Source organism: Lolium rigidum, chromosome 3 (genome assembly GCF_022539505.1).
Source record: "Lolium rigidum isolate FL_2022 chromosome 3, APGP_CSIRO_Lrig_0.1, whole genome shotgun sequence".
In the NCBI taxonomy this organism is placed as follows: Eukaryota; Viridiplantae; Streptophyta; class Magnoliopsida; order Poales; family Poaceae; genus Lolium; species Lolium rigidum.
Genome location: NC_061510.1, coordinates 109,418,462 through 109,442,300, shown reverse-complemented (window position 1 = coordinate 109,442,300; position 23,839 = coordinate 109,418,462). Strand labels below are relative to the sequence as shown.

Sequence of the window (23,839 nt, the reverse complement as noted above, 5' to 3'; positions counted from 1 at the left end):
CGCCGCCATCGCGAAGCCAAGATCTGGGGGACAGGAGTCTCTGTTCCGGCACCCTGCCGGAGCGGGGAAGTGCCCCCGGAAGGCTTCTCCATCGACACCGCTGCCATCTCCACCGCCATCTTCATCACCGCTGCTGCTCCCATGAGGAGGGAGTAGTTCTCCATCGAGGCTCGGGGCTGTACCGGTAGCTATGTGGTTCATCTCTCTCCTATGTACTTCAATACAATAATCTCATGAGCTGCCTTACATGATTGAGATTCATATGATGATGCTTGTAATCTAGATGTCATTATGCTAGTCAAGTGAGTTTTACTTATGTGATCTCCGGAGACTCCTTGTCCCACGTGTGTAAAGGTGATAGTGTGTGCACCGTGTGGGTCTCTTAGGCTATATTTCACGAATACTTATTCACCGTTGAATGGCATAGTGAGGTGCTTATTTATATCTCTTTATGATTGCAATGTGTTTGTATCACAATTTATCTATGTGCTACTCTAGCAATGTTATTAAAGTAGTTTAATTCCTCCTGCACGTGTGCAAAGGTGACAGTGTGTGCACCGTGTTAGAACTTGGTTTATGCTATGATCATGATCTCTTGCAGATTGCGAAGTTAACTATTGCTATGATAATATTGATGTGATCTATTCCTCCTACATATGCATGAAGGTGACAGTGTGCATGCTATGCTAGTACTTGGTTTAGTATTTTGATCTATCTTACACTAAAGGTTACTAAAAATATGAGCATTATTGTGGAGCTTGTTAACTCCGGCATTGAGGGTTCGTGTAATACTACGCAATGTGTTCATCATCCAACAAAAGTGTAGAGTATGCATTTATCTATTCTGTTATGTGATCAATGTTGAGAGTGTCCACTAGTGAAAGTGTAATCCCTAGGCCTTGTTCCTAAATATCGCTATCGCCGCTTGTTTACTCGTTTTACTCGCGTTACTACTGCTGCATTACTACCGCTTGTTTACTCGTCCCGGGCAAAGCACTTTTCCGGTGCCGTTGCTACTACTTATTCATACCACCCGTATTTCACTATCTCTTCGCCGAACTAGTGCACCTATTAGGTGTGTTGGGGACACAAGAGACTTCTTGCTTTGTGGTTGCAGTGGTTGCATGAGAGGGATATCTTTGACCTCTTCCTCCCTGAGTTCGATAAACCTTGGGTATCCACTTAAGGGAAACTTGCTGCTGTTCTACAAACCTCTGCTCTTGGAGGCCCAACACTGTCTACAAGAATAGAAGCTCCCGTAGATATCATGTATCTCCGTCGACACCAGAGTGTACCCGACTCTTCGACCTGGCTGCATCTACTACGCGGATTTGGGTTATATCAGAGAGTACTCTCATGATACAAAGGCCTGGGATGAGTGGCCAGTACGTGTGGATAGAATAGGAAGCTACGGTATGAGTAATGAACACGTACGAGCCATACCGTTTGGAGGATGTATTGGCCGCACACCTGCAGTACGGAAGGAGTTCAATGAATATTTCCTTGGGGAAATGCACGAATGGAGCGACGAAGAAATATATGAGGAGGAATGAAGAACAAATTCATTCATCCTAATCTTCTTGTTGTCCATACATTGCGTGCGTCTTGTATATTTTTCAGCTTAGTTTGTCGTGAACATTAACAACGTTATTGCTCGCTTTTGGCTGCCGTATGCAGCTTTATGTATTATACTTAGTTTTCTGATTATGCTGCTGTGAATTTATCATATAATAGCTTCTAGATTTGCTACTAGATTTGCTGCCATATTGGGCAAAAAACGAGGGCCAAAAGGCATAAATAAACCCCAGAGATTTGCTACTAGATTTGCTGCCATATTGAAGAAAGACAGAAATAGAAGCTTCTCTAGATTTGATACTAATTTGGTGAAATAGACAGAGAGAGAAAGAGGGGAAAAGGTGCTCTTAAAAATGCCAATTTGGGCCGAGAGAGACAAAACCCAGCTCCTGCTCACGTGCAACCAAACGCTTCTCGTCTTGTCCCACGCGGTCCCTTTCTACCAGCCCCACGCGACGCGGCCCCACAGACGACGCGGCGCAACACATCAGCACAGAACGTCCAAATAAACGGATTCCTTCCGTCTGAGCTCCTTCTGTGGGTCTTCAGACAAAGGCTAGGGTAAAACTGAGGAAAAACTAAGGGGCTGGGGAAAACTGAGCACAACTAAGGAACCGAGGGCACGAAAATAGAAATCCCTTTAAGTTTTGGTTCAGCTAAGCCTGGTTTCCTTTTCTCTCTGCCTTTTCTCATTCCCCTTTCTCGCGTCTCTGTAAGGGAGAGAGAGGCAGGCGCCTAGGCGGAGGCACCAAGGAACACCACCGGAGCAAGGAGTTGGGATGATCTGCGATTGGAGCAAGTATGAGTGTAAGATCTGTCACCGAAGAGAGTAGGAGGCCGAGGCCACGGCGGGCTCTTCCATGGCAAAGCTGCTATCGGGCAGCCACCGGATTTGGGAACCGGGAGGAGCTAGCGGCATCGGCTGGTCGGGTATGTTTCTCGATTCGTCCCCTCTATCTCTCATTGCCTCGCAACGACGGTGTTTGCTGTCGGGGGCGGCTCATTTAGTCATTTGTTGTATGCTCCTCGTGCGCTCCAATTAACGCTTTCCACAAGCAGCTACCACTCTTCACTGACCGAACTCTAGTTTGACATGCAGTACAGTGGCAAACATTGAGGGTGTGTTTGGTAGGTCGGTCCTACTCAGATTGTCTTTCCCCACCGAGACTTTCTCACCCTATACAAGCTGAAGTCAGATTTTACCGTGCGTTTGGTGGGTCGGGTGTGTTCACCCATGCTGAGGCAAGAAGTTGTTTGGCGGTTGTATGAGTTGAGGTCGTGTTGAGCCAATAAATTTTACACAAAAGTCCCTGAACAGAAAATTAAAAAGCAATCAGGTCCTTTGTTCAACCAAGCACCCCACCGTGCAAGCTCCGGCGTGGCGGCCGCCGTCGGGCGCGAGGAAGAGGGGCCCGGAGCCGGCGTGGCAGCGCGAGGAGAAGGGGCTTGGAGCCGTCTTGGCGGCACGAGGCGGCGGCGCTTGGTGCTGGCCTGGCGGCGCTTGGAGCCGGCCTGGTGGCGCGAGGAGGAGGAGGGCCGTGGGGCGCCGACGCGGGACCTGCTGAGGCGCGGGAGGAGGAAGGGCCGACGCGCGATCTGCTAGGCGCGTCTGGCCGCCGGTGGTTCGGCGGCGGCGGGGGGGGGGGCGTCCAGGGGTGGGCGGCATCCAGGGTCGGGCGGCGGTTGGCGACACACGGGAAGAGAGAGGAGGCGTGGGGGGGGGGGGGGAATGACGCTGCGGGTGGGGGTCTGGGGGTGGGGCGGGCCAGTGCTACAGTGTTTTGCGGGATCACCTCATCCCGGATGACCAGCGAAGCTCGATTTGGGCTTCGCTCTTCGACCCGGCTCTGAGCCCTTTTTCGTATCCCCTCAGCAGTGTGGAGGTGGCCCGAGCCGGGCTAACAAACACGGGATCGCCTTCAATTCTTGGTTGGGAGGAGAATTTCTGAGTAGCCCCGGGCTACCAAACACACCCTGAGTTGTTCTCGCTGCTGGAAGTGGAGTTTGTAGCTCTAATTTGTTACTGTACTATTTTAATGTCCTGCTAGTCACAGTGTGAGGCACCTCAATGAATTTATAAAGAGTGGTACATGTATTTATTATCGATGGTCTACATTAGTTGTTGCCGCGCTAGTTGTTTGCTTCGACCTCTGGTTGTACATGTCATGTGTGTTTTCACACTTTTGTTTTAAAATTAAATAATGTGTTTTCTTGTGCACATGTATGTAGTTTACACGCTTATTTACCTATGAGAAGACCTGGGTTGCTTATGTGTTTTTAACAGTTTTATCCAGCTTTAGAGAATGGAAAACATCATTTTATCATTTCTATTTACCTATGAGCAAACTCGGGTGAGCATTTACCTATGAGCTGACCTGAGTCTCTTATGTGTTGTTTTATCAATCTTATCCAGCTTTAGGGAATTTAAAGATCATTTCATAATTTATATTTTACCTATGAGCAGACCTGGGTTGGCATTTGTGTTGTTTTATCAGTTTTATGCAATTTATGGAATGCAAAACAATTTTCTTCGGCTTACGGAATATAAAACACTTTTATGCAGACCTGGGTTGGCATTTGTCCTTCACCTTAGTTCTTACATCATTTTATAATTTATTTTCATAATAAATACATGATTTTCTCAATCTGTCTAGGTGTTAGTTTTCTTTGTTTCTTAGTGTCTATTGTCAGCTAAAGCATAAGTTTTAGTTTGTCAAACATCGCTCGTCCATTCCAATATCTTGTGCCTCAATTTATTCAAGTTATTTTTAATCGTCCAATGTTGATTCAACTACTTGGCATGCTTTGTTTGAGTGGTGAAGCTCATATATCTCCAGATGTTGTTAAGTTGTTCAGATCAAGCTTCTGGATGGTTCGCAGATTCTTGGTGACTGAATCACAGGCTAAGCATACATGGATAACTGAGCAATAACCACGGACATAGCAAAGTGTGGCCATCACTCGTGCTTGCAATCATGCTGGTGCATACTGACCTTCAGGTGCACTGGTGTTGTCAGTTTCTCTCATTTTTCTTTGTGTTACGTCATTTTTTAATCTCTGTCCTTTCTCTTATTTCGCCATTCTGCACAGTTTCTTCATTCTTTAGTCCTTATTTGTGTTATGTCCTTTTTAAATCTCCGACATTCTTTCTCTTTCACTCTTTGCCTTGTTTCTTTGATTCTTTCTTCAGTCTTAGTATTAGTTTTTTAACTTCTTCAGTTTTTCTTCATTATTCCACTCTCCTTGCTCAGTCTTTTTTCATTTACCTCAGTTTATGTGTCCTTCTTTGTCTTATTTCCTCGTTCTGCTCAGTTTCTTCATTTTTCAGTCCTTATTTGTTTTATGTCCCTTTTTATCATTCTTTCTTATCTCTTCTTCCACTATGTGTCTTGTTTCTTTGATTCTTTCTTCAGTCTTAGTATTAGTTCTGACCTTCTTGCTTGTATTTCCTCATTCTTCTCGGTATCAATCCTTATTTGCTTATTTCTTATTTTTACCGGTTTCTCTCATTATTCAGTGGTAATTCTTCTTCGTGTCCTTAAAGCTTTAGTCATTATTTTCTAGTTTTACTTTCATTTTCTCATTCTCCATCTCCTGTTCTCTGTCACTCATTTTCAGTCTATCAATCTCCGTCGTATTTTTTGGTCTTCTCCGTTTGTCGCATTGTTCGGTTTTGGTGTTTTAGTTTCATTCTTCCCAGTTAATCTCTTTTCATTGTTTAGGTCAGTCATATCATTTTCATACAAGTCTATAATTCATGTGGCTAGCATTTTTTAGACCAGTCTATCATTGTTTAGCTTAGTTTTATCTATCATTTTTAGCTCACTCTTCAGTTTCAAGTTACACTACTTTATTTATGTGCTCTTGGTTTGCGCGTTCTTAGAGGCTTTATTTGCTTGTTGGGTTTCTAGGAGCAAGTGGATAATAGTTTTACTGAGGAGGTATCTGCTACACCATGGGCTCTGCCAATGAGGTCATGTGTGCACTCTTTATGCAAGACATTGACAGCCTCGGACACAAGCACACATGGTGGTTTTTCAGTGCGGCGCCGCCACTCAGATGAATGCTTTTCCACCACAGGTTAGGCCTTTGAATCTTTGACTTTGATTTTTTGTTGTTGTAGGTTTCCTGTATATGTTGTTTCTGTTTGGTTATGGTCTTTGCATTGGCCTATTTTATCAGGATATGAGCCGTCAGCCTTCGACACAATAGCTCACATCTTTAGAGGTGATCATTTGATAACTTACTTTACTATGTCTAGAAGAACATGTGTCACTTTGCTTGGTGCATGCTCATGAAAAACTTTACAATGACTAGGAAGTCTACTTTTTCGCTTGGTGCACATGCATGTTTGTTTGTAGTAGTGAAGCAAACCCTTGTTTCAACTGCTATTTAGATCAAGGTCGTGCACTGTACTGTAGGTAAACTGCTTGCAATTAGAAATTATGTATGACCGGGATCCTAGCTCCCCCCCCCCCCTTTTTTGCTTAGAAGCATGATGTAGTACACATCCGCTTAAATGTATACTCGTACCAGTGGAAGCACCTTGCACTGTCAACCATGTTTTTGTCACATCGGTTCAGGCTTGACTGTTGAAGAAGTTGAGACATATCAGTCATCACGTGTACGCCACACCACCATGCTACTCTATGTTTCTTTGTTACTCTCAGGGCTAAGCTGCGCTGATTGTAGAGTCACCCGCACTCTGTACTGCAGTTTTCAGTTTCTCATATATTTCTCCAGTGGTCACTTTATTTTTGTTTGTAGATAGGCTTCAGTCTTAGTGATATTAGTATCCAATGTAGTTTTAGTTCATGGCTACCTGCCCATTTTTCATTAGGTAGCCTATTCTGTAATCTCTTCAACTTGATGTTGTACTTATGAAAGCTAACATGCCTGGGCTAGGGGTTTCCTTACACCGAAGGATGTCTTTTTATACTTGCTAATACCATTGAGAATTTTTTTGCAGATCAAGACAAATGGGAGAGGTACATGATTGATCAAGAAAGAGAGAGGTAGTGGAAAGGAGAAGGAGAAGGGGTAACATGCCTGTGCAAGAGTGTATGAGGTCCAAAGGTTTGCCCATCTGGTACTTCTTCATTTTGTTGTAGGTTTCTCCATTCCCTCCATTGTGGATCCCTTATGTGGGTCTATTTCTTGTTGTGCAGATCTTTCTCTCTTTATTCTTTCTGATCCTGATATCATTTTCCTGTGTGCAGTTGTCGCTTGTTCCAGGCGTCTTTGCGTGAGGAGAAAAAGAGATACTGACGTGGAATTGATAGAACATGCCAAGAAATAGAAGAAGCACTTTCCCTGTTTATGTGTATAAGGCTCAAACAAGGTTGACAGTAACGGCTACTTTCAGTCCATGTGCGCAAAAAGCCCAGCTCAAATGATCGGTGTAGGATAACGTTGCATAGAAAACAAAAATTTCCTACCGCGAACACGCAATCCAAGCCAAGATGCAATCTAGAAGACGGTAGCAACGAGGGGATTATCGAGTCTCACCCTTGAAGAGATTCCAAAGCCTACAAGATGAGGCTCTTGTTGCTGCGGTAGACGTTCACTTGCCGCTTGCAAAAGCGCGTAGAAGATCTTGATCACGGCGCCACGAACGGGCAGCACCTCCGTACTCGGCCACACGTTCGGTTGTTGATGAAGACGACGTCCACCTCCCGTTCCGGCGGGCAGCGGAAGTAGTAGCTCCTCTTGAATCCGACAAGCACGACGGCGTGGTGTCGGTGGCGGTGGAGAACTCCGGCGGAGCTTCGCTTAAGCACGCGGGAGCTATGGAGGAGAGGGGGGCGGCTAGGGTTTGGGGGGGGGTGGCCGGCCACTTGGGGGTGCGGCCAACTTGTGGTCTTAGGGTGGCCGGCCCCCTCCCCTTGGCCCCTCATTATATAGGTGGAAGCCCCAAGTGTTGGACTACAAGTCTCCGAATAAGACCTGAACCCAAAACCTTCCATATGATAGGAAACCTACCCAAGCGAGGACTCCCACTAGAAGTGGGAGTTCCACCTTCCATGGAGGGGGTGGCCGGCCCCCATAGGGGGAGTCCACTTGGGACTCCTCCCCCGCTAGGGTTGACCGGCCATGGAGGTGGAGTCCCTCCGGGACTCCACCTTCCTTGGTGGTTTCTTCCGGACTTTTCTAGAACCTTCTAGAACCTTCCATAGAACCTTCAGCATCATTTTAATTCACATAAAATGACATCGTATATATGAATCTTATTCTCCGGACCATTCCGGAAGTCCTCGTGATGTCCGGGATCTCATCCGGGACTCCGAACAAATATTCGAACTCCATTCCATATTCAAGTTCTACCATTTCAACATCCAACTTTAAGTGTGTCACCCTACGGTTCGCGAACTATGCGGACATGGTTGAGTACTCACTCCGACCAATAACAAATAGCGGGATCTGGAGATCCATAATGGCTCCCACATATTCAACGATGACTTTAGTGATCGAATGAACCATTCACATACGATACCAATTCCCTTTGTCACGCGATATTTTACTTGTCCGAGGTTTGATCATCGGTATCACTCTATACCTTGTTCAACCTCGTCTCCCGACAAGTACTCTTTACTCGTACTCGTGGTATGTGGTCTCTTATGAACTTATTCATATGCTTGCAAGACATTAGACGACATTCCACCGAGAGGGCCCGGAGTATATCTATCCGTCATATAACCACCCATTTACGCAAAGTGGCGTTTGGTGTAATCAAAGTACCTTTCCGGTATAAGTGATTTACATGATCTCATGGTCATAAGGACTAGGTAACTATGTATCGAAAGCTTATAGCAAATAACTTAATGACGAGATCTTATGCTATGCTTAATTGGGTGTGTCCATTACATCATTCATACAATGAAATAACCTTGTTATTAATAACATCCAATGTTCATGATTATGAAACTAATCATCCATTAATCAACAAGCTAGTTAAGAGGCATACTAGGGACTCTTTGTTGTTTACATATCACACATGTATCAATGTTTCGGTTAATACAATTATAGCATGGTATATAAACATTTATCATAAACATAAAGATATATATATATATATATAATAACCACTTTTATTATTGCCTCTTGGGCATATCTCCAACAATCGGTAGCTGGGGTTAATGACGATTGGGAAAAAACCCAGACTAACCAGAATGAACAGTTTGACTTTTTAAAATCTCTGGACTGGCCGGATTGAGGATTGAAGCGGGAGGGATTGCATGAGTAAATGAATACCATTAAAAGGGATAAATGTGACTTATGCCGAATTGCAAAATCAGCTGGATGAAGATTAGACAGTCCCAAATATAAACATATACAATAAAACAATAATATTTTTAGAATTTTCATGAACTGTATTTTTATATTATACACATTTTTTAAGTAGATTTTTGTAGAGAACGGACAAATGAGCAGGAGGGAGTATATCAGACCGATATTCGTACGCCTCCCTCGTCGCCCTGTTTATGTTTCGTGTACTTTACAGGTTAATATTTCCTCTACAAAATACAATGACTTTAAGTTTGTCTTAACTTAAACTCATCCAAATTTACAGAAAACTATATCAAGTTATCAACAACACTAATCTAATATGTACTATATAGGTTTGGCGTTGTATATATGTTAGCATATTTTTCAAATTTTTGGTCAAACTTAGAGAAATTTGACATAGATAACACCAAGCATTTTTATTATTTTGGAATGGATGGAAGTCGTGATAACTCATGTAGCCAACGGGACGCGTGATGTGCCAGATTCTGAAACTAGTTATCAACATAGCACTTCTTTAGCCATCATTTGTTCACGACTTCATACCGTTGTGAACAATGATGTTTTTTTTTTGTGAATGAGCCGAACGGCCTGGAGTTGATAGACATGGGTCTCTGAAGAACCTTTTTAATATTTGAAAAAATGCTATGTAAAAGTTTTAGAAAAATTGAAATAATTCACGTAGGTACATATTAATTGATACTTATGCATGTAATTTTTTGAGGCAAAATATGACTATATATGGCCTACACAAAAGAGAGAAAATAGAAAATAGAAATTTATATTTCTTTGAACAGTGCGCTCCAATCATTATTGTTATTTTTGACATTTTTTAATTTTTGTGTAAACCAGATACGATCATGTTTTGCTTCAAAATTTTGTACAAGTATCAACATAATATGTACATGTAAAGAAATAAAATTTTGAAATAGTTTTTTATTTTTCAATAATTGGGTATCACTAGCCACTTTCGGTGAGTCGAAGCTCTATATTGATCAAACACCAAGGTTTCTAGAAAAAACCGAACATAAAAGGAAATTACTGTCAAGTTCTTGGGCAATTCTCATCTTCTCAACTTGATTTTTTTTGCAGATACTACTTCCAGATGGTTTTTTACATGTCAATGTGTCTATATTTCGTGGTTCAATAAAACTTTTGTAATTCTATTATTTTAAGGAGTGGTCCTCGATTTGTGAGTAGAATTAGTTCAATCTCTTTTTAATTTATGGGGACTTGTAAAATAACACAAAAATAACCTAGGATATGATTCTTTGGAGATGGAACAAACATGAGCGGGAAAGATAACTACTAGGAGTCTAGGACCAATTACATGCCCTCGATAGCTAACCCAACCATCATGTGTTGAAGTTTTTACCCGACAATAGATTTATAGGCTAGTATGAGGCCAATGATATGATGAGTAACACATAAAAGACGCATTGATGCATACATGTTCGGGCACCAAACGAACACCAAATGAACACGGGTAACAAGCCTACTCCATGTAGGATATTACATGCCCCGACTAGATATATTTAATTTGTTCCAGATGATTTGTGTTCGAAGAATAGAGAGATCACCCAAAATATAGGTGCAACAAAACATATGGTTCAAACTTGATACATCCAACCGAGGCTCGTGAAGGCCATGTAGATATCACATGCCCCGACTAGATATACACAGTCTCAACCAGATGATTTATACTCGACAAATAGAAAGAGCACGGTGAGGCTAAAGGATTTTTGGTGTGGAAAATATAGCATGAACCATAGAGTCCTCATGTTATATAGTGTCATGGGAGTATAAGGAGCGGGAGAAAGTGGCGGGAAAGGAAAGGGCGAAAAAAAAGAGTGGAAGAAAAGATAGGGTTGGAAGACAAAAAGGCATATTTACCGAAATGTTTTATATATGTACTCGGCAAACAATTCAGATGGGAATGAAAGGCTGCGCTCAGAAAAGGGCGAGAAAAAATGTAGAAAGTTTGTTGAGTAGGGCATTCGGCAAACATGAAAGTTCGCATGAAAAATGTGGCAGGAAAATACTCAATTTTTTTCCGAGTAGGGAACTCAGCAAACATGAAAAGTTCATGTGGAAAATATGACGGGAAAATGTCTAATTGTTTGCCGAGTGTCTGTTAGTGGACGGTTGAAAAGAGCGGCAGCCGTCGCGAAGCTGTCAAGCGCAGCAAAAAATAGACATGCGTGTAAATGATTGCCGAGTATGGCAATTTTGTCAAGTGTATGTTTCTTTGTTGCCGAGTATATTGTTTGTTCTTGCCGAGTATGATCTTGAAAATACTCGACGTATGATTTGTATTTTTGTTTTGCCGAATGTTCTTCTGGTGGGAGTCAGAGAAGATCATATGGGCTGAGTGCTCTTGGTTTTAGGGTGCGTTTTGTTTGAGCCCTAACTAGCCCAACCAAAATATTGGCAAGTCATTGTTGTTTGGATTGTATCCATGCTACACTAGCCGAAATTTTGGCAAAATCGCTAGGCCTTCGTTTGGCTTGCGGAGTTGGCAGACATTAGAAAATGGAAGCACCTGTTAAAACAACTCTAGTTAAATACTCCCTCTGTCCCATGAAATTTGTATGAGATTTGTTTAAATTTAGATATATCTACATACTAGGGACTGTCTAGAACATTTAAATTTTAAAAAAATCTAAGATAACTTTCGGAAGATGGAGGGAGTAGCACTTCAGTTAGAACTTACACGACTTCTTAAGCAGAATTAAACTGGCCCATGATCAATTCATATGCCTCTCTGTGACAAGACATGACGTGCATGTTATTAATCTGGAGTACTTATCGATTAAATTAATATTACTGTACGGGAGCCTCAGACCTACCGCGGGAGACCCAGGCTGCCAACTTTTTTGGCAAACGATCTATGGTCATGGACCCTCCGAGCTCCACGCATTGGTGAAAACCACACTGAAGAATCGAATGCGTGTTGGGCGAACCAATATTTTGGCATCCTTCCAAACGAAAGCCAAATCCAACGGGGGAGCCAAATCATTGGTAGAGTCGGCATCGTCTGTAAACCAAACATACCCTACTCGGCAAACCACCGGGTACGCAGCCACACGTTCAGTAGTGGTGAAGTAGTGACGACAACAGACAGATTACAGCCGTCATGCCAACATTATCTTTTACAAAATGATAACTTGTTGTTAACACTATAGATTACAAAAGAGTTTGAAAGATACCGCTCTAAACCAATCGGCGTATAGAAAGAAAAACAATGCTACAAATTTCTACCATTTAATATTACTAGTGATATTCTCTCTCTCTCATTGCAGTGACGTACTAAATGGAAAAAATGGACGCCTTGTTTTTTTTATTGTTGTAATGTTGAACGAATAATGGGTTTTCAAACAATCTCGCACTGTAAATGTGCCGTGTTCTACTACCGGATTGTTTGTACACGAGCCTTTGCATCAATCAATCCAACTTTATAATTGAGAACCAACTTGTATTGGATACATCAGGGATCAAATCCTATCTCATGAAGTGGATTTTTCTCAGTGGTAGGTGATGTTACCATCGATAGTGAGGTGCCTGTAGTGACCCGCCGACCGCTCGTAGTGATAGGTTGTGTGTGCATGCGTTTATACGGATGAATATCCTAAAGAGTTCTAAGCTCCCATAATAGTTTGGATCGTTTTGCATTGGATTGCTTCTTGCGATTTTGGTCTTCCACATTTCATTCTTTTTTTGGCCTCACGTGTTGGCGTGTTGAGTGCAGCGTACGTCGGTTGGGTGGACTTGCTCTGGTTGCTCACCGCGGTCCTCAAATTCTTCAATGACCGCATAACTCAGTTGGGTCGGCAAGATATTTCTCATCTCTTTCTCCCCATCTGTCACAACATGTCGCCATTGCGACAATGTCTTCCATCCCCTCCACCTCCAGGTCACACCCGTAGCTCCCTCCTCAGGTGATGATGTTGCCCCCGGATTCCTCTTACCTTCATCCTTGCCAACATCCCATATTGTGTTGTGCGGTTACATCCATGGTGCCGCGGAGACATACGACGAAAGCAGGGGCGGAGGGAGGGGGGCGAGCAGGGGCTAGACCCCCCCCCCCAATGGTTCGTCCCCCCCCCCCCCCCCAAGGATTTACAGCGGGCCTTGGTAGTAGTATACGCCTATACATGCACTAATGACCATAGGTATTAGTTGATTAGCCCAGTTTAATATTTTGAGCATGTCGTGCAGCAAACGACGAAGCCCAGAAGGCCATCTAAATATGATTAGGCCATCGTGGCCTGGCCTCTAGTTCTGTTTTGGCCAGACAAATGGTTCCTATCCCCGATCATTAGATTGATCGATTGATCCAAGCCCACACCTGCGGCTCCCACGCTGCTAGCCTAGCAGTGCTAGGGCACCTGCGGCTGCCGCTGCCGCCGCACCCCGATGAGTAGACCGCTGACGACGAGGATCCATGAGCATCCATGAGTCTACGATCGGGGATATGGACATGGTCGCCGCCTCGCCAGTGCTAAGACGTCCGCAGCATGCTACGAGACTATATCCGTAAGTATTTGATGTACACGGTATACATAAGCTAGCTACTGCTGAGTCTTTCTGATAAATTAAACATACTAGTTTGATGAATTAGTGCACTTTCATATGAAACTACAATTTTATTAGCTGGAGGTGTCTTCATTTCAATTTAATTTTGTGAGGACATCTCAATTTTCTTATCCCTCAAAGATGAATTGAAAGATACCTGCTTGCAGATAAACATAGCATTCCTAATTCAGTAACATGATCCCAACTATAAATTTAAGCTACTTATAGAAATACAGTTTTCCTTGTGTCGCCATACATATATTGTTATACTTTCATATGAATGCAATCTTGGGAATGGCTTGTTCTGCTACCTTGCAACATTGGGCCCAAAGGGAACTCAGGGGCTCTTTCATAGTGAGGTCAAATTTCTCAATATAGTGCTATAGATTTTCAGAAATATAGCATTGTGGAAGGTGAGCGTAGTCTTTCGTGTATATGAAAGACAAGTTCCTAAAAAAATCGCCTTGTGAGGTTATTATTTTTCTCGCCCCCCCTATATTCAAATCCTGGCTCCGCCCCTTTATTCGTATGAATCAGTGAACAAATCATCCATGTATTCGTATGGTTTATGTTCATCTCGGTAAATTGTAAAATGGGTTATCAGTATACCGAGATGAACATAAACCATACGAATACATGGATGATTTGTTCACTGATTCATCAACTGAAATAAAACAAATTTCACTGTTTCCAGATCCCACTCTGGGTTTTCTCTTTATATCATCTATTCAAAGTTTCGAAGACTGAAGGTACATTTTCTTTAAGAATGCCTTCCTTTCAGACCTTCATGTGCCTTGATATAGAGCTTGCTTTGCATGTCCACAGACATACAGTTGTAAGTGGATTGCTATTTCTAGATTCTTCATTCGTATAGCCACACAAAAAAAAAAACTGAATCATCAGACAAAACCAACGAAATCTTTTGCTAAATGCGTGCCTGTATCCACCTCTTTCCATAATTGTAGCTTTGAAACGTTTTTATGCTACTCTGCTAAGATAAAACAGGAGTAAAGTCTGAAATAAACCTTAAATCTGTAGAGGGTGTTCAGATCAAATCCTGAACTCCTAATTCCTGAAATCAGCACCCCAAACTCACTATTCCCGGCCGTTACTTGCTATGCTCTCGTTTGTAGACCGGATTCGCTGACGTTTCTAAGTCAACGCTGGGATTGGTTAATCTCTAACATACTCAGGACCATGCCGGCGTTAACGAAGTTCCTGCTAGGTGCGCACCGGCTCTCGCACACCGCCACCTTGTTGCTCCTGTCGCCAACCCGAACCCGCTGGTGAACACGAGCGGGAGCTGGCGCCTTGTTGTTGCGTGGCTGGAACGCTGATGACTCGCCGTTGAAGTCGTCGCCATCGCTGAGGAGCCTCACGGTGCCTCCCTGTAGAGCTCCTGCCAGAGCGTAGTCTCCATGGCATGCACATGTTGAGCTCGTCCAAGAGCACAGAGGAGCCTCCAGCTTGCTGGTGCACTTCCAAGCATATTGCACGGCTGCTGTGAGCATGCTCACCATCAACAATCAGTAGGTTCTCACCTCGTGCCCACTTTGTACATGGCTAGGTGCGCGTGCAGAGCCATGTCGGACACCTTGCCGTGAAACTTGCCTTGGACATCAGCGTTCCCGACGAGGTTGCCCGCGCCGTGCTGGCTGTGTCCGTACGACGTACCGGCCCTGGCGTCGCAGTGTTACGCTTCAAGGACGCGCTGTGAAACACGCGTGCCTCGAACTCGAACTAGAGTAGGGCATCGCCTCTGATCGAAGAGCATGCCGTCGATGTTGCCGAACAACTTGGCCCACGGGGTGCCCCTGCATCTCGCCGTCGTCCCAGTACAGGCTCGTATTGAGGATCAGCACGAATGTCGCCATCATCAGTTCACCGAGGCAGACCACAAAGTCTATGAATTTGGCAGCGACATATGAAAAAAACTCAAAGAGAAGCTCCAAGTTCGCAGATAAACAAGCACGTACGGTGCAACCACCGATGGGCTTCTCCGCGTCGAGCACGACGACCATGACACGGTCGGAGCGAGTGTTTTGCGTGCGGCCCCAGTTCGAGCACAGCGCCGAACCGGCTGGCCGGAGAACCGGGGCGACGCCGGCGACCTCAGCCCCAGAGCGCTAGATGCAACACAGCAGCGAGTAGGGCGGACAGGCGCTGATGCTGCTATGGACGGGGAGCGCCGCTGATCTGTTGCTCGGATGGGAAGCTTCGCCGCTGCTGGTATGGGGCCGTCGTGTTGTTTCTCATAGTTAGGGCGGCTGTCATCGCCGATGAGCTATCGTCCTATCGTGGAGAGCATGTGGGCCATTGACGTCTCTTAGAGAGATGATGAGAAGACATTGGCCACGGTGAGCAATCCTACCGTTGTTGGCAACTACCTAAAATGTCATCTTAGACCGGGAATCGTAAATTTGGGGTTCTTATTCCTGGGATTAATAGTTCAGGGTTCAATCTCAACAACCCCTATGAATTCAAGGTTTAATTCAGATTTTACTCATAAAACAGCGACCCCCAGTTAGCAGCCTCGCTCATCAAAACAAAAGGCTATATCACGGATCGAAGGCAATCAACATACCTATATTATAAAGCGGGTAGACACATTTTATTTATAGATACATTCAAATCTACGACAACTAATATGAAATATGAAATGAATGGCAATTTTCTACTCCGTGTGCTCCATTTTACTGGGTGTGTTTTGCACGGTAACGAAGACCTGGATTTGAGGATAACTTGCGACAAAAATGTCCCCTGTTATAACATTGTTTCAAATGGACAGAGCATAGATTTTTCAGCGTTTAGTTGTGTGAGCTGGTCCATAATGTCTAACAATCCACCCCTACATTCGTAAGGGTTTCAAGCCTCTAAAATCATATTTTTCAGGAATCAAAGTAGCAGTACTTACATCTTTTTCCAGAAATCGATCGAGGAACTAAATGTGCTGGGTGCATCGAAGATCAACATCCCTCACCGACTCGGTAGGAATAGAGTCGACGACCGAGGGTGGGGTCACGCCGGGATCTTCCAATGGGGGCCTCGAAGGATAGCGGACGCGTCGTCTGATGCAGAAGCTTGGCACGTACACTGCGGTGGCAGCGCACAGACCCCCGATCGCGGAGATGCCGACGGCGCGAGGTCCACGACCGACTGGCACGCAGGCGCCGGCGGCGAACCCGGGAAGGACGTAGCTCCAGATGTCGTCTTTCTTGCGCGCCGAGATCATCGCGTAGCGGAAGGTTTCTGCGACGGCGAGATAGGCGGCTCCACCGCTGGCAAGGCGGGGCGCGTTTATGCGGACAGCCTGAGCACCGGCGGCGATGCGCCGGCCATTGGGCGAGTTGTAGAGGCCCTTGATGAAGTGGTAAAGGGTGCCAGATATGCAGCCCGCCACGAAGCCGATCCCGGCGGCGTCGATGATGAAATCCGGGTACGGCGTGATTTCCGGGTGAGGCTTCGGCATCCCTGGTCGCTGTAAACCTCGGCGATAGCTGCGGCGGCGTAAAAAAAACCTAGATGCGAATAGGAACCGTGCATGGAAGCACCGGCTATACGAGGCAGTTTTATGACAATTCAACGAACGAGACTCCTAACCCAACCACTTATAACGGTAGGGCGGAAAACAATGCTACTCGGGAGCATCCCAGCCCGTCTCCCCGACAAAGGCCCACACGACCGCGTTTTGTCATCTGGATGGACGAAAACAGCTCAATCGTTCCTCGTTTTCGTCCAGATTAGGCCTTTCATCCGTCCGGAGAGCCCAAGCCATCCCCGCCCCCCGGGGAGTGCTCGGGGACTCCGGACGAAATGAAAGTGCGGGAAACACCGAGGAAACTTCTCGCGCGGCATTTGGCCCCAACTTGTCGGCGAGAGACACCGATCATCGTCCTCATCGCATCGTCTTCCGCGCGCTGTAAAAGCCTGCCGCCGCTCAGTATTCGCCGGACGCGTAGCTTCCACGCGGCGAGTTAATGTCGTCACCTCGGTATCACGCGCGCCTACCTCTATTTATCGCCGAACTACCGCGTCTGCCCCGCATTCACCTCGCTCACCTTCCCCAAATCTTCCCCGATCTCGAACGAACCAGCGGCGATCAAACAATGGCGAACGACGGCGCGGCCAACAATGGCTTCGGCCGCCGCTCTCTCCCACCAATGGGAGGGGCGGCTCATCCACATGGCGGATCGACACCGGTCTTCGTCAAGAAGGAGCCGGCGCTCCGTCGACACCGGTCTTCATCAAAAAGGAACCGGCGTCTCCACCGCCGACCAGAGGGCGCAGCAGCGGCGCCCTCGTCATCCGCGACCAACCCTCCTCTCTGTAGCGCGGGCGGAAGAGGAAGTCATCGAAGAAGGAGGCCACCGCCGCCAACCAGCTCGCCGAGGAGGAGGCCAAGCACGCGGAAGATGCCGCGGTGGCGGAGGTGATCGCCAGTTCGCTGAAGGACCTGGTGCCCGCCGACAACAGCCTCCCCATCGACGCCGCACTGGAGTGGTCCAGGCGGGACTGGGAGCACCAGGAGGCGGGGCAGCAGCGGCGGCTGCTGGACCTGGCCGCCGCGCGGCAACTCGCCGCCCGCGCCACCGCACCAGCCGCGGGAAGGAACGCCGCGCCTAGGGAGGTGATCAAGCTCGAGGAGAGCAGCTACGACGACATCTACCGGCCGACGTCGCCACACGCCGGCGACGCTGGCCAGGGTTCGAGCCGCCTATTCATTGTAAATATGATCTTATGTATACTTACAAACTACCACCGGGAAATATTTCCTAATACCTCTTGTCCTAGGACAAGTGGTAATAAATTATTGGGTAGAAATTTATTGATCATATTTACATTGGCTCTTGTGTTTAAATTGTCTTATTTATTGCCATGAATGTGTTGTGCTTTGACTCCCATGTGTCTTCCTTGCATCTTATGGATATAATTTGTCTATTCAAACTTTCTTAGCATTTTAGTAGATATAGGTAGCGTGATGATCCTAGTTTTGTGCATTTAGTATTCATATGCAAAATCCTAGATAATGCACTAATCTTGGGGAGCTCTCCTATTTTTGTTAGAATGCTTAACATCTCTTGATCATTATCAAAAGTTTGGTTTTGGGAGACATAAACTTTCTTTTTGATACTTTGTGCCATCATAAAAAGTTTCGAGGGTTTGGTTTATTCGTTGGAACCTTGCTCTCTTGGGAGTTGGTTATCTCATTCCTTTGTGTTTAGGTTTAATTAGTTTCTTATAATGAAATAAGTCTTTGGAATCAATCTAGTGTTGATTTGATTCTTTGATATAATTTGGACAACCATTGTCTCTTGATTTATTTCGTGTTTTGTCCAAATTGTATCTTCCTTTGGTTCTTGAAAGTATTGTGCATGCATATTTAATATATGTATATCGTATGGCATGTGTTACTTTCTTTAATCCAATATATAGGGTAAACTCCATCAAATCCTAATTTGGCTAAGATGTGCATGAAATTCAATTTCATATCTATATGCACATAGTATTGTGGAGTTTATCCCATATGTTGTAGTGTGTCTAACTACTTCGGACCCAATTAGTTTGGGGACCATTTTGTACTTACCTTTGTGTTAGGTACAATGGATATGCATTGGATGCTTGTCTCACTCTTGGGGAGAAGTGGTGACTCAATGGTAACTTGAGGCAAGCTAGGATGGTCAACGAACACATATCTACTACATCCTCACCAATGCTATCTCGGTAACAAGTATCTTCTCATGCATATTGTTCTAGCATCCAACCATGTGGTTGCATCTTGGCATGAATCTCTTGATTTGCAAATATTATGCTTCTTGCAAAGTTTTTAATGAAACCTCTTTATTGCAAATGTGAGTAAATTGAGATGAGCACATATGTTGGGAAGTATATAAAATCATGCTCATGATTCATCCATCCCGACTATGCCTATCTAGCAATTTTATTGCATATCAATTCCTCAAACCTATCACATGTGCAATATTGATGAAAGTGCAAATTGAGTTATTTGTTTTGGTATTCTTTCTTTGCGATACTTGTTGCTCCTCTCAAAGTATCCCAACTATCTTCTTTCCCTTGTTGATATTTGTGATGTCTTTGATGTGTTTGTGGTTGAAGTTCATGAATGTACAATAAGATAAAATTGAGCCTTTGGCCATGCTTTTAAGCAAAAATTCTTATTGGTATATTGCATGACTTCATGTTGGATATCATTCTATATTTCTTGCGTATCTATTTTGTGTGTGCATGTTTCTTTGTGGATAAATATCTTTGTGATATTGCCCACTTAGAGAAACTTATACACATAAGAGATGATACATCTCCTTTTGATATCTTATTTATTTATTGCGTGTTGATTGGTCATGCTAAGCAATATAATTCATTGAAGACTATGATGATGCTTTTTGCTCATCCTTGTAATAATCTTATAATATGCTTTATCATACCTTTCACATATCCTCTTGGTTGAGCCTTTTTTATTATGGTGCCTCTTTCTTGTTGCTCAACTATTTGTTTGTTGCAAGTGTTAAGATTATTTTTCTATCTGTGATCTATTGCAAATGTTTGTGTTTTAAATGGTAATGAGGGAGTGAGGATTCCATGTTATGCATATTGTATTCAAATGCAACATTTTAATTTATGCATGTACCTTGGGGAGCTTCCTCATTTTATTTAAGGCACTATTTTGTGGTGATCATTAAAATTTGATTCACTTGGTATCTTTTGTTTTGAATGATATTATGGGAGTGATGATTCCATGTTTGTGCACTTTATACTCCAATGCAATTTGTCTAGTTTTGTGCACAAACCTTGGGGAGCTTCCTCATATTATTTATAGCAATCTTCTTGATCTTATAATAATATCTATCTTTCTTTTGGTATCTTCTTTGTGGTTCATTTGGTTGCTTGCTTCATTTGTTGAAGCTTCTTGTCTTTATTATCTTTGTGCAATCTTCGATCCTATCTAGTGTGATTCCTTCCGAATATTCGTCATTGGATACGTGCATTTGATTCCACTCAAATTATGAGAAATGCACACGCTATGAAGGAACTCTCACTATTTTAGCCTTCTAAATTTTTCACCCATTTCGGCAATTGGTGCCAATGGGGGAGAAGTTTGGAGGGTTTAAGGGAATTTGGCTATGTCTTTGCTTTGTGCTTAAGCATGTGCCTTTATTGCATTGCATCTTGTTGCTTTGCATAGTTGAATATTTAGAGGAAACTCCACTAGGATTTGAATGCCAATATATGCAATGAAAGTCAAGATCATTCACACATGCATATATTATGGGGGAGTTTGCTCTATATATATTCAACTTGTTTGTTACTTAAATTCCTTATATAAACCCTCTCAAAGAGATTGTCATCAATTACCAAAATGGGGGAGATTGAAAGTGCATGGAGCCCCATGTGTGGTTTTGGTAATTAATGACAATCCCTATGGACTAATGTTTGCATTGAGTTATATTTGTAGGTGTTGTCCATAGGCAATGCTTGAACCATATGTTGGCTTCAAGGTTGCAATAAGAAGAAATTGATGAAGGATATCAAGTGTCAAGTATGTCTTGAAGATGAAGATGAAGTGAGCCCTCAAGTTACTTCAAGACATCGACATGATGAAGAATTAAGAAATGAAGTGCAAGTTCAAGATGAGCCAAACTCGAAGAGATCATATGCTTGAAGCTTGCCATGAAGAAATGAAGTGCAAGTTCAAGATGAGTCAACTCGAAGAGATCATATGCTTGAAGCTTGCCATGAAGAAATGAAGTGCAAGTTCAAGATGAGTCAACTCGAAGAGATCATATGCTTGAAGCTTGCCATGAAGAAATGAAGTGCAAGTTTAAGAAGCTCTCCCATGGTGGATTATGGGGGAGCAATCCACAAGACTTCGTCAAGCAAGCACAATCAAGAAAGGTGTTCCATCTTGTTGCGGTCAAGATCGTCATCATCAAGCTCAAGTGGAATGCTCAAGGTTAAGGTTTGCTCTTGATAGGGTTTCTTTCTCACCGGTCTCATGGTGTAGTTGGAGACCGGTTTATAGTTTAGTTGCCGTACTATCAAGAGGGCTCTCGAGTGAGTAACTCGATCGTATCCTTCGGAGAGCTCAAACCTTTGCATCCTTGCATCATCTTTCTTGGTTGTTATTTGGATCTTATCCATATGGTGTTTTAGAGCTTGTGCTTATTCTCATGACAAGCTCTAGTTCATCGAAAACGGATTCCGCATGAATCACTTGTTGCGTTTTCGATATTGGAGTTTTTCTCGGTTTCTCGTATTGATAGGTTTCACTCTAAAATACATAGAAAAACCTACCCCACTTGTTCTTAATCTTTTCACTCTTTGTGGGGTAGCTCTTATCATCTTCTTTACAACAAAATTGGTTTCACCTATATCCGAGTTTCCTAACTCAAGTTGTTGCATTTTCCATATTGGAGGTTTTACCGGTTTGCTGTTTATAGATAGGTAAAACCTTTATCCATTTGTTTCTATCCTACTTTGCTGGAATATGATGGTTCCCTGCATGATCTTGTAGAGCTTGTTACTAGCTTCGAAACGAGCCCAAGATCATCAAAATCGGAGTCCGGATGCAAAAGTTCTTGAGGTTTTCGTATCGGGTGTTTGACAAAAAACTAGGGGGCCGGAACTGCCGCCGGGAACACCCCGGCACTGCCGCCGGGCCGGCACTGCCGGTGGAAAAAGGCCAGCACTGCCGGCCACCCCGGCACTACCGGTGGAACAAGGCCGGCACTGCCGGCCTGTCGCGATTTTGGCCCCAACGGGCAGAAATCTAAGACCCCTATTTAAGGCTTTCTTCCTCCTCTTTCTCCCCACTTCTTCTTCCTCCTTTGGCTCTCCACCATTGTTGACCTTGAGAGCTTTCCACATCCCTCTACTCCTCCAATGATTCTTGAATCCATTTGAGGGAAAAGGAAGAGGAGATCTAGATCTACATTTCTACCAATCAAATCCATCTCTTTGTGAGTGGAACTCTCTAGATCTTGATCTTGGTGTTCTTTGTGAATTCCTTTGTTCTTCCTCTCTTATTCCCCCAATAGCTTTTGTAGCTTTGTTGGAATTTGAGAGAGAAGGACTTGAGCATCTTTGTGGTGTTCTTGCCATTGCATTTGGTGCATCGGTTTGAGTTCTCCACGGTGATTCGTGGAGGTGAAAGCAAGAAAGTTGTTACTCTTGGGTTCTTGGAACCCTAGACGGATTCTAGGCCTTTGTGGCGATTTGTTGGGAGCCTCCAATTAAGTTGTGGATGTGTGCCCCAATCTTTGTGTAAGGCCCGGTTTCCGCCTCGAAGGAAATCCCTTAGTGGAACCGTGACCTAGGCCTTTGTGGCGAGGGTCACCGGAGATTTAGGTGAGGCGCCTTCGTGGCGTTCGGTGTGTGGTGTGAGTACCGCATCTTGGGGTGAGGCCTTTGTGGCGTTGGTGTGCATCGAGCAACCACACCTCAAGGTGAGCCTCTTGTGGCGTTCGGGAGCACTAAGCAACCGCACCTCTCCACCGGAGATTAGCACTCGCAAGAGTGTGAACTCCGGGATAAATCATCGTCTCCCGCGTGCCTCGGTTATCTCTATACCCGAGCTCTTTACTTATGCACTTTACCTTGTGATAGCCATCGTGCTTGAAGTTATATATATCTTGCTATCACATACTTCCTTGTATTGCTTAGCATAAGTTGTTGGTGCACATAGGTGAACCATTGCTTAGAATAAGTTGTTGGTGCACATAGGTGAACAATAGTATATAGGCTTTGGGCTTGACAAAGTAAACGCTAGTTTTATTCCGCATTTGTTAAGCCCATCTCGTAAAAGTTTTAAATCGCCTATTCACCCCCCCTCTAGGCGACATCCGTGTCCTTTCAGCGCCGCCCCAGGACGCCGCCGGCTTGAGCGACGACGACGACGGCGCGGACTACACGGCCTTCTACCGCCATTTCGGTATGTAGAAGGCCGGTTTTAGTTTAAGTTTAAGTTATCCCATCGCTGAATGCAAATATATGTATGAATGTATGAACTCGCCTCTATATGTTAAATATCATTAAATTTCGCTTATGTTTGAACGAGCTTCGCCCAATTTTATCTGAATTCGCTGTATTACGTCAAAATATTTTCCTCCATCCTGGGCTCGCGGCTGGGAAAATGGGCCTCCCTAGGCCAAAAATTACATCCATCCGGCGCTATTTAGCACCGGATGTTGGCCTAGGGAGCCCCAACAGCTGGAGATGCTCTAAGACTTCATTCTGATTTACTTTATATTTAAAAAAGATAAATTGGTATTGCATTTACTGATATACTACTTAGATATGTTTTTTTAAGAGAGTATACTTAGATATGTTAACAACCAATCTAAGTTATACTGAAAGTAAAATAACATCCAATAAAGAGAACAAAATCACT

The 23,839-nt window shown here is 44.2% G+C and overlaps 1 protein-coding gene across 4 annotated transcripts; it reads left to right on the top strand.

Moving 5' to 3' along the window:
• Nucleotides 1–2,303: 2,303 nt before the first annotated feature.
• LOC124697979 (auxin response factor 23-like) lies at nt 2,304–6,955 on the top strand. Of its 4 annotated transcripts, none has more exons than XM_047230506.1 (5): nt 2,304–2,505; nt 5,487–5,655; nt 5,758–5,802; nt 6,545–6,651; nt 6,795–6,955. In XM_047230506.1, exons 1-4 carry the CDS (start codon nt 2,377–2,379, stop codon nt 6,592–6,594), a joined length of 393 nt encoding a protein of 130 aa, XP_047086462.1. In that variant the 5' UTR covers nt 2,304–2,376; the 3' UTR covers nt 6,595–6,651; nt 6,795–6,955. The 4 variants fall into 4 exon arrangements, 3 of the variants coding, with proteins under 3 accessions (XP_047086462.1, XP_047086463.1, XP_047086461.1); XM_047230507.1 differs by having other exon boundaries at nt 6,545–6,664; XM_047230505.1 differs by having other exon boundaries at nt 6,545–6,682.
• Nucleotides 6,956–23,839: the final 16,884 nt, after the last annotated feature.

Coding starts and splice junctions, on each gene's coding strand:
- LOC124697979 (XM_047230506.1), top strand. CDS start 2,377: ATGAGTGTAAGATCTGTCACCGAAGAGAGTAGGAGGCCGAGGCCACGG. Junction 2,506..5,486: donor TAGCGGCATCGGCTGGTCGG/GTATGTTTCTCG, acceptor TTGGGTTTCTAG/GAGCAAGTGGATAATAGTTT. Junction 5,656..5,757: donor TGAATGCTTTTCCACCACAG/GTTAGGCCTTTG, acceptor CTATTTTATCAG/GATATGAGCCGTCAGCCTTC.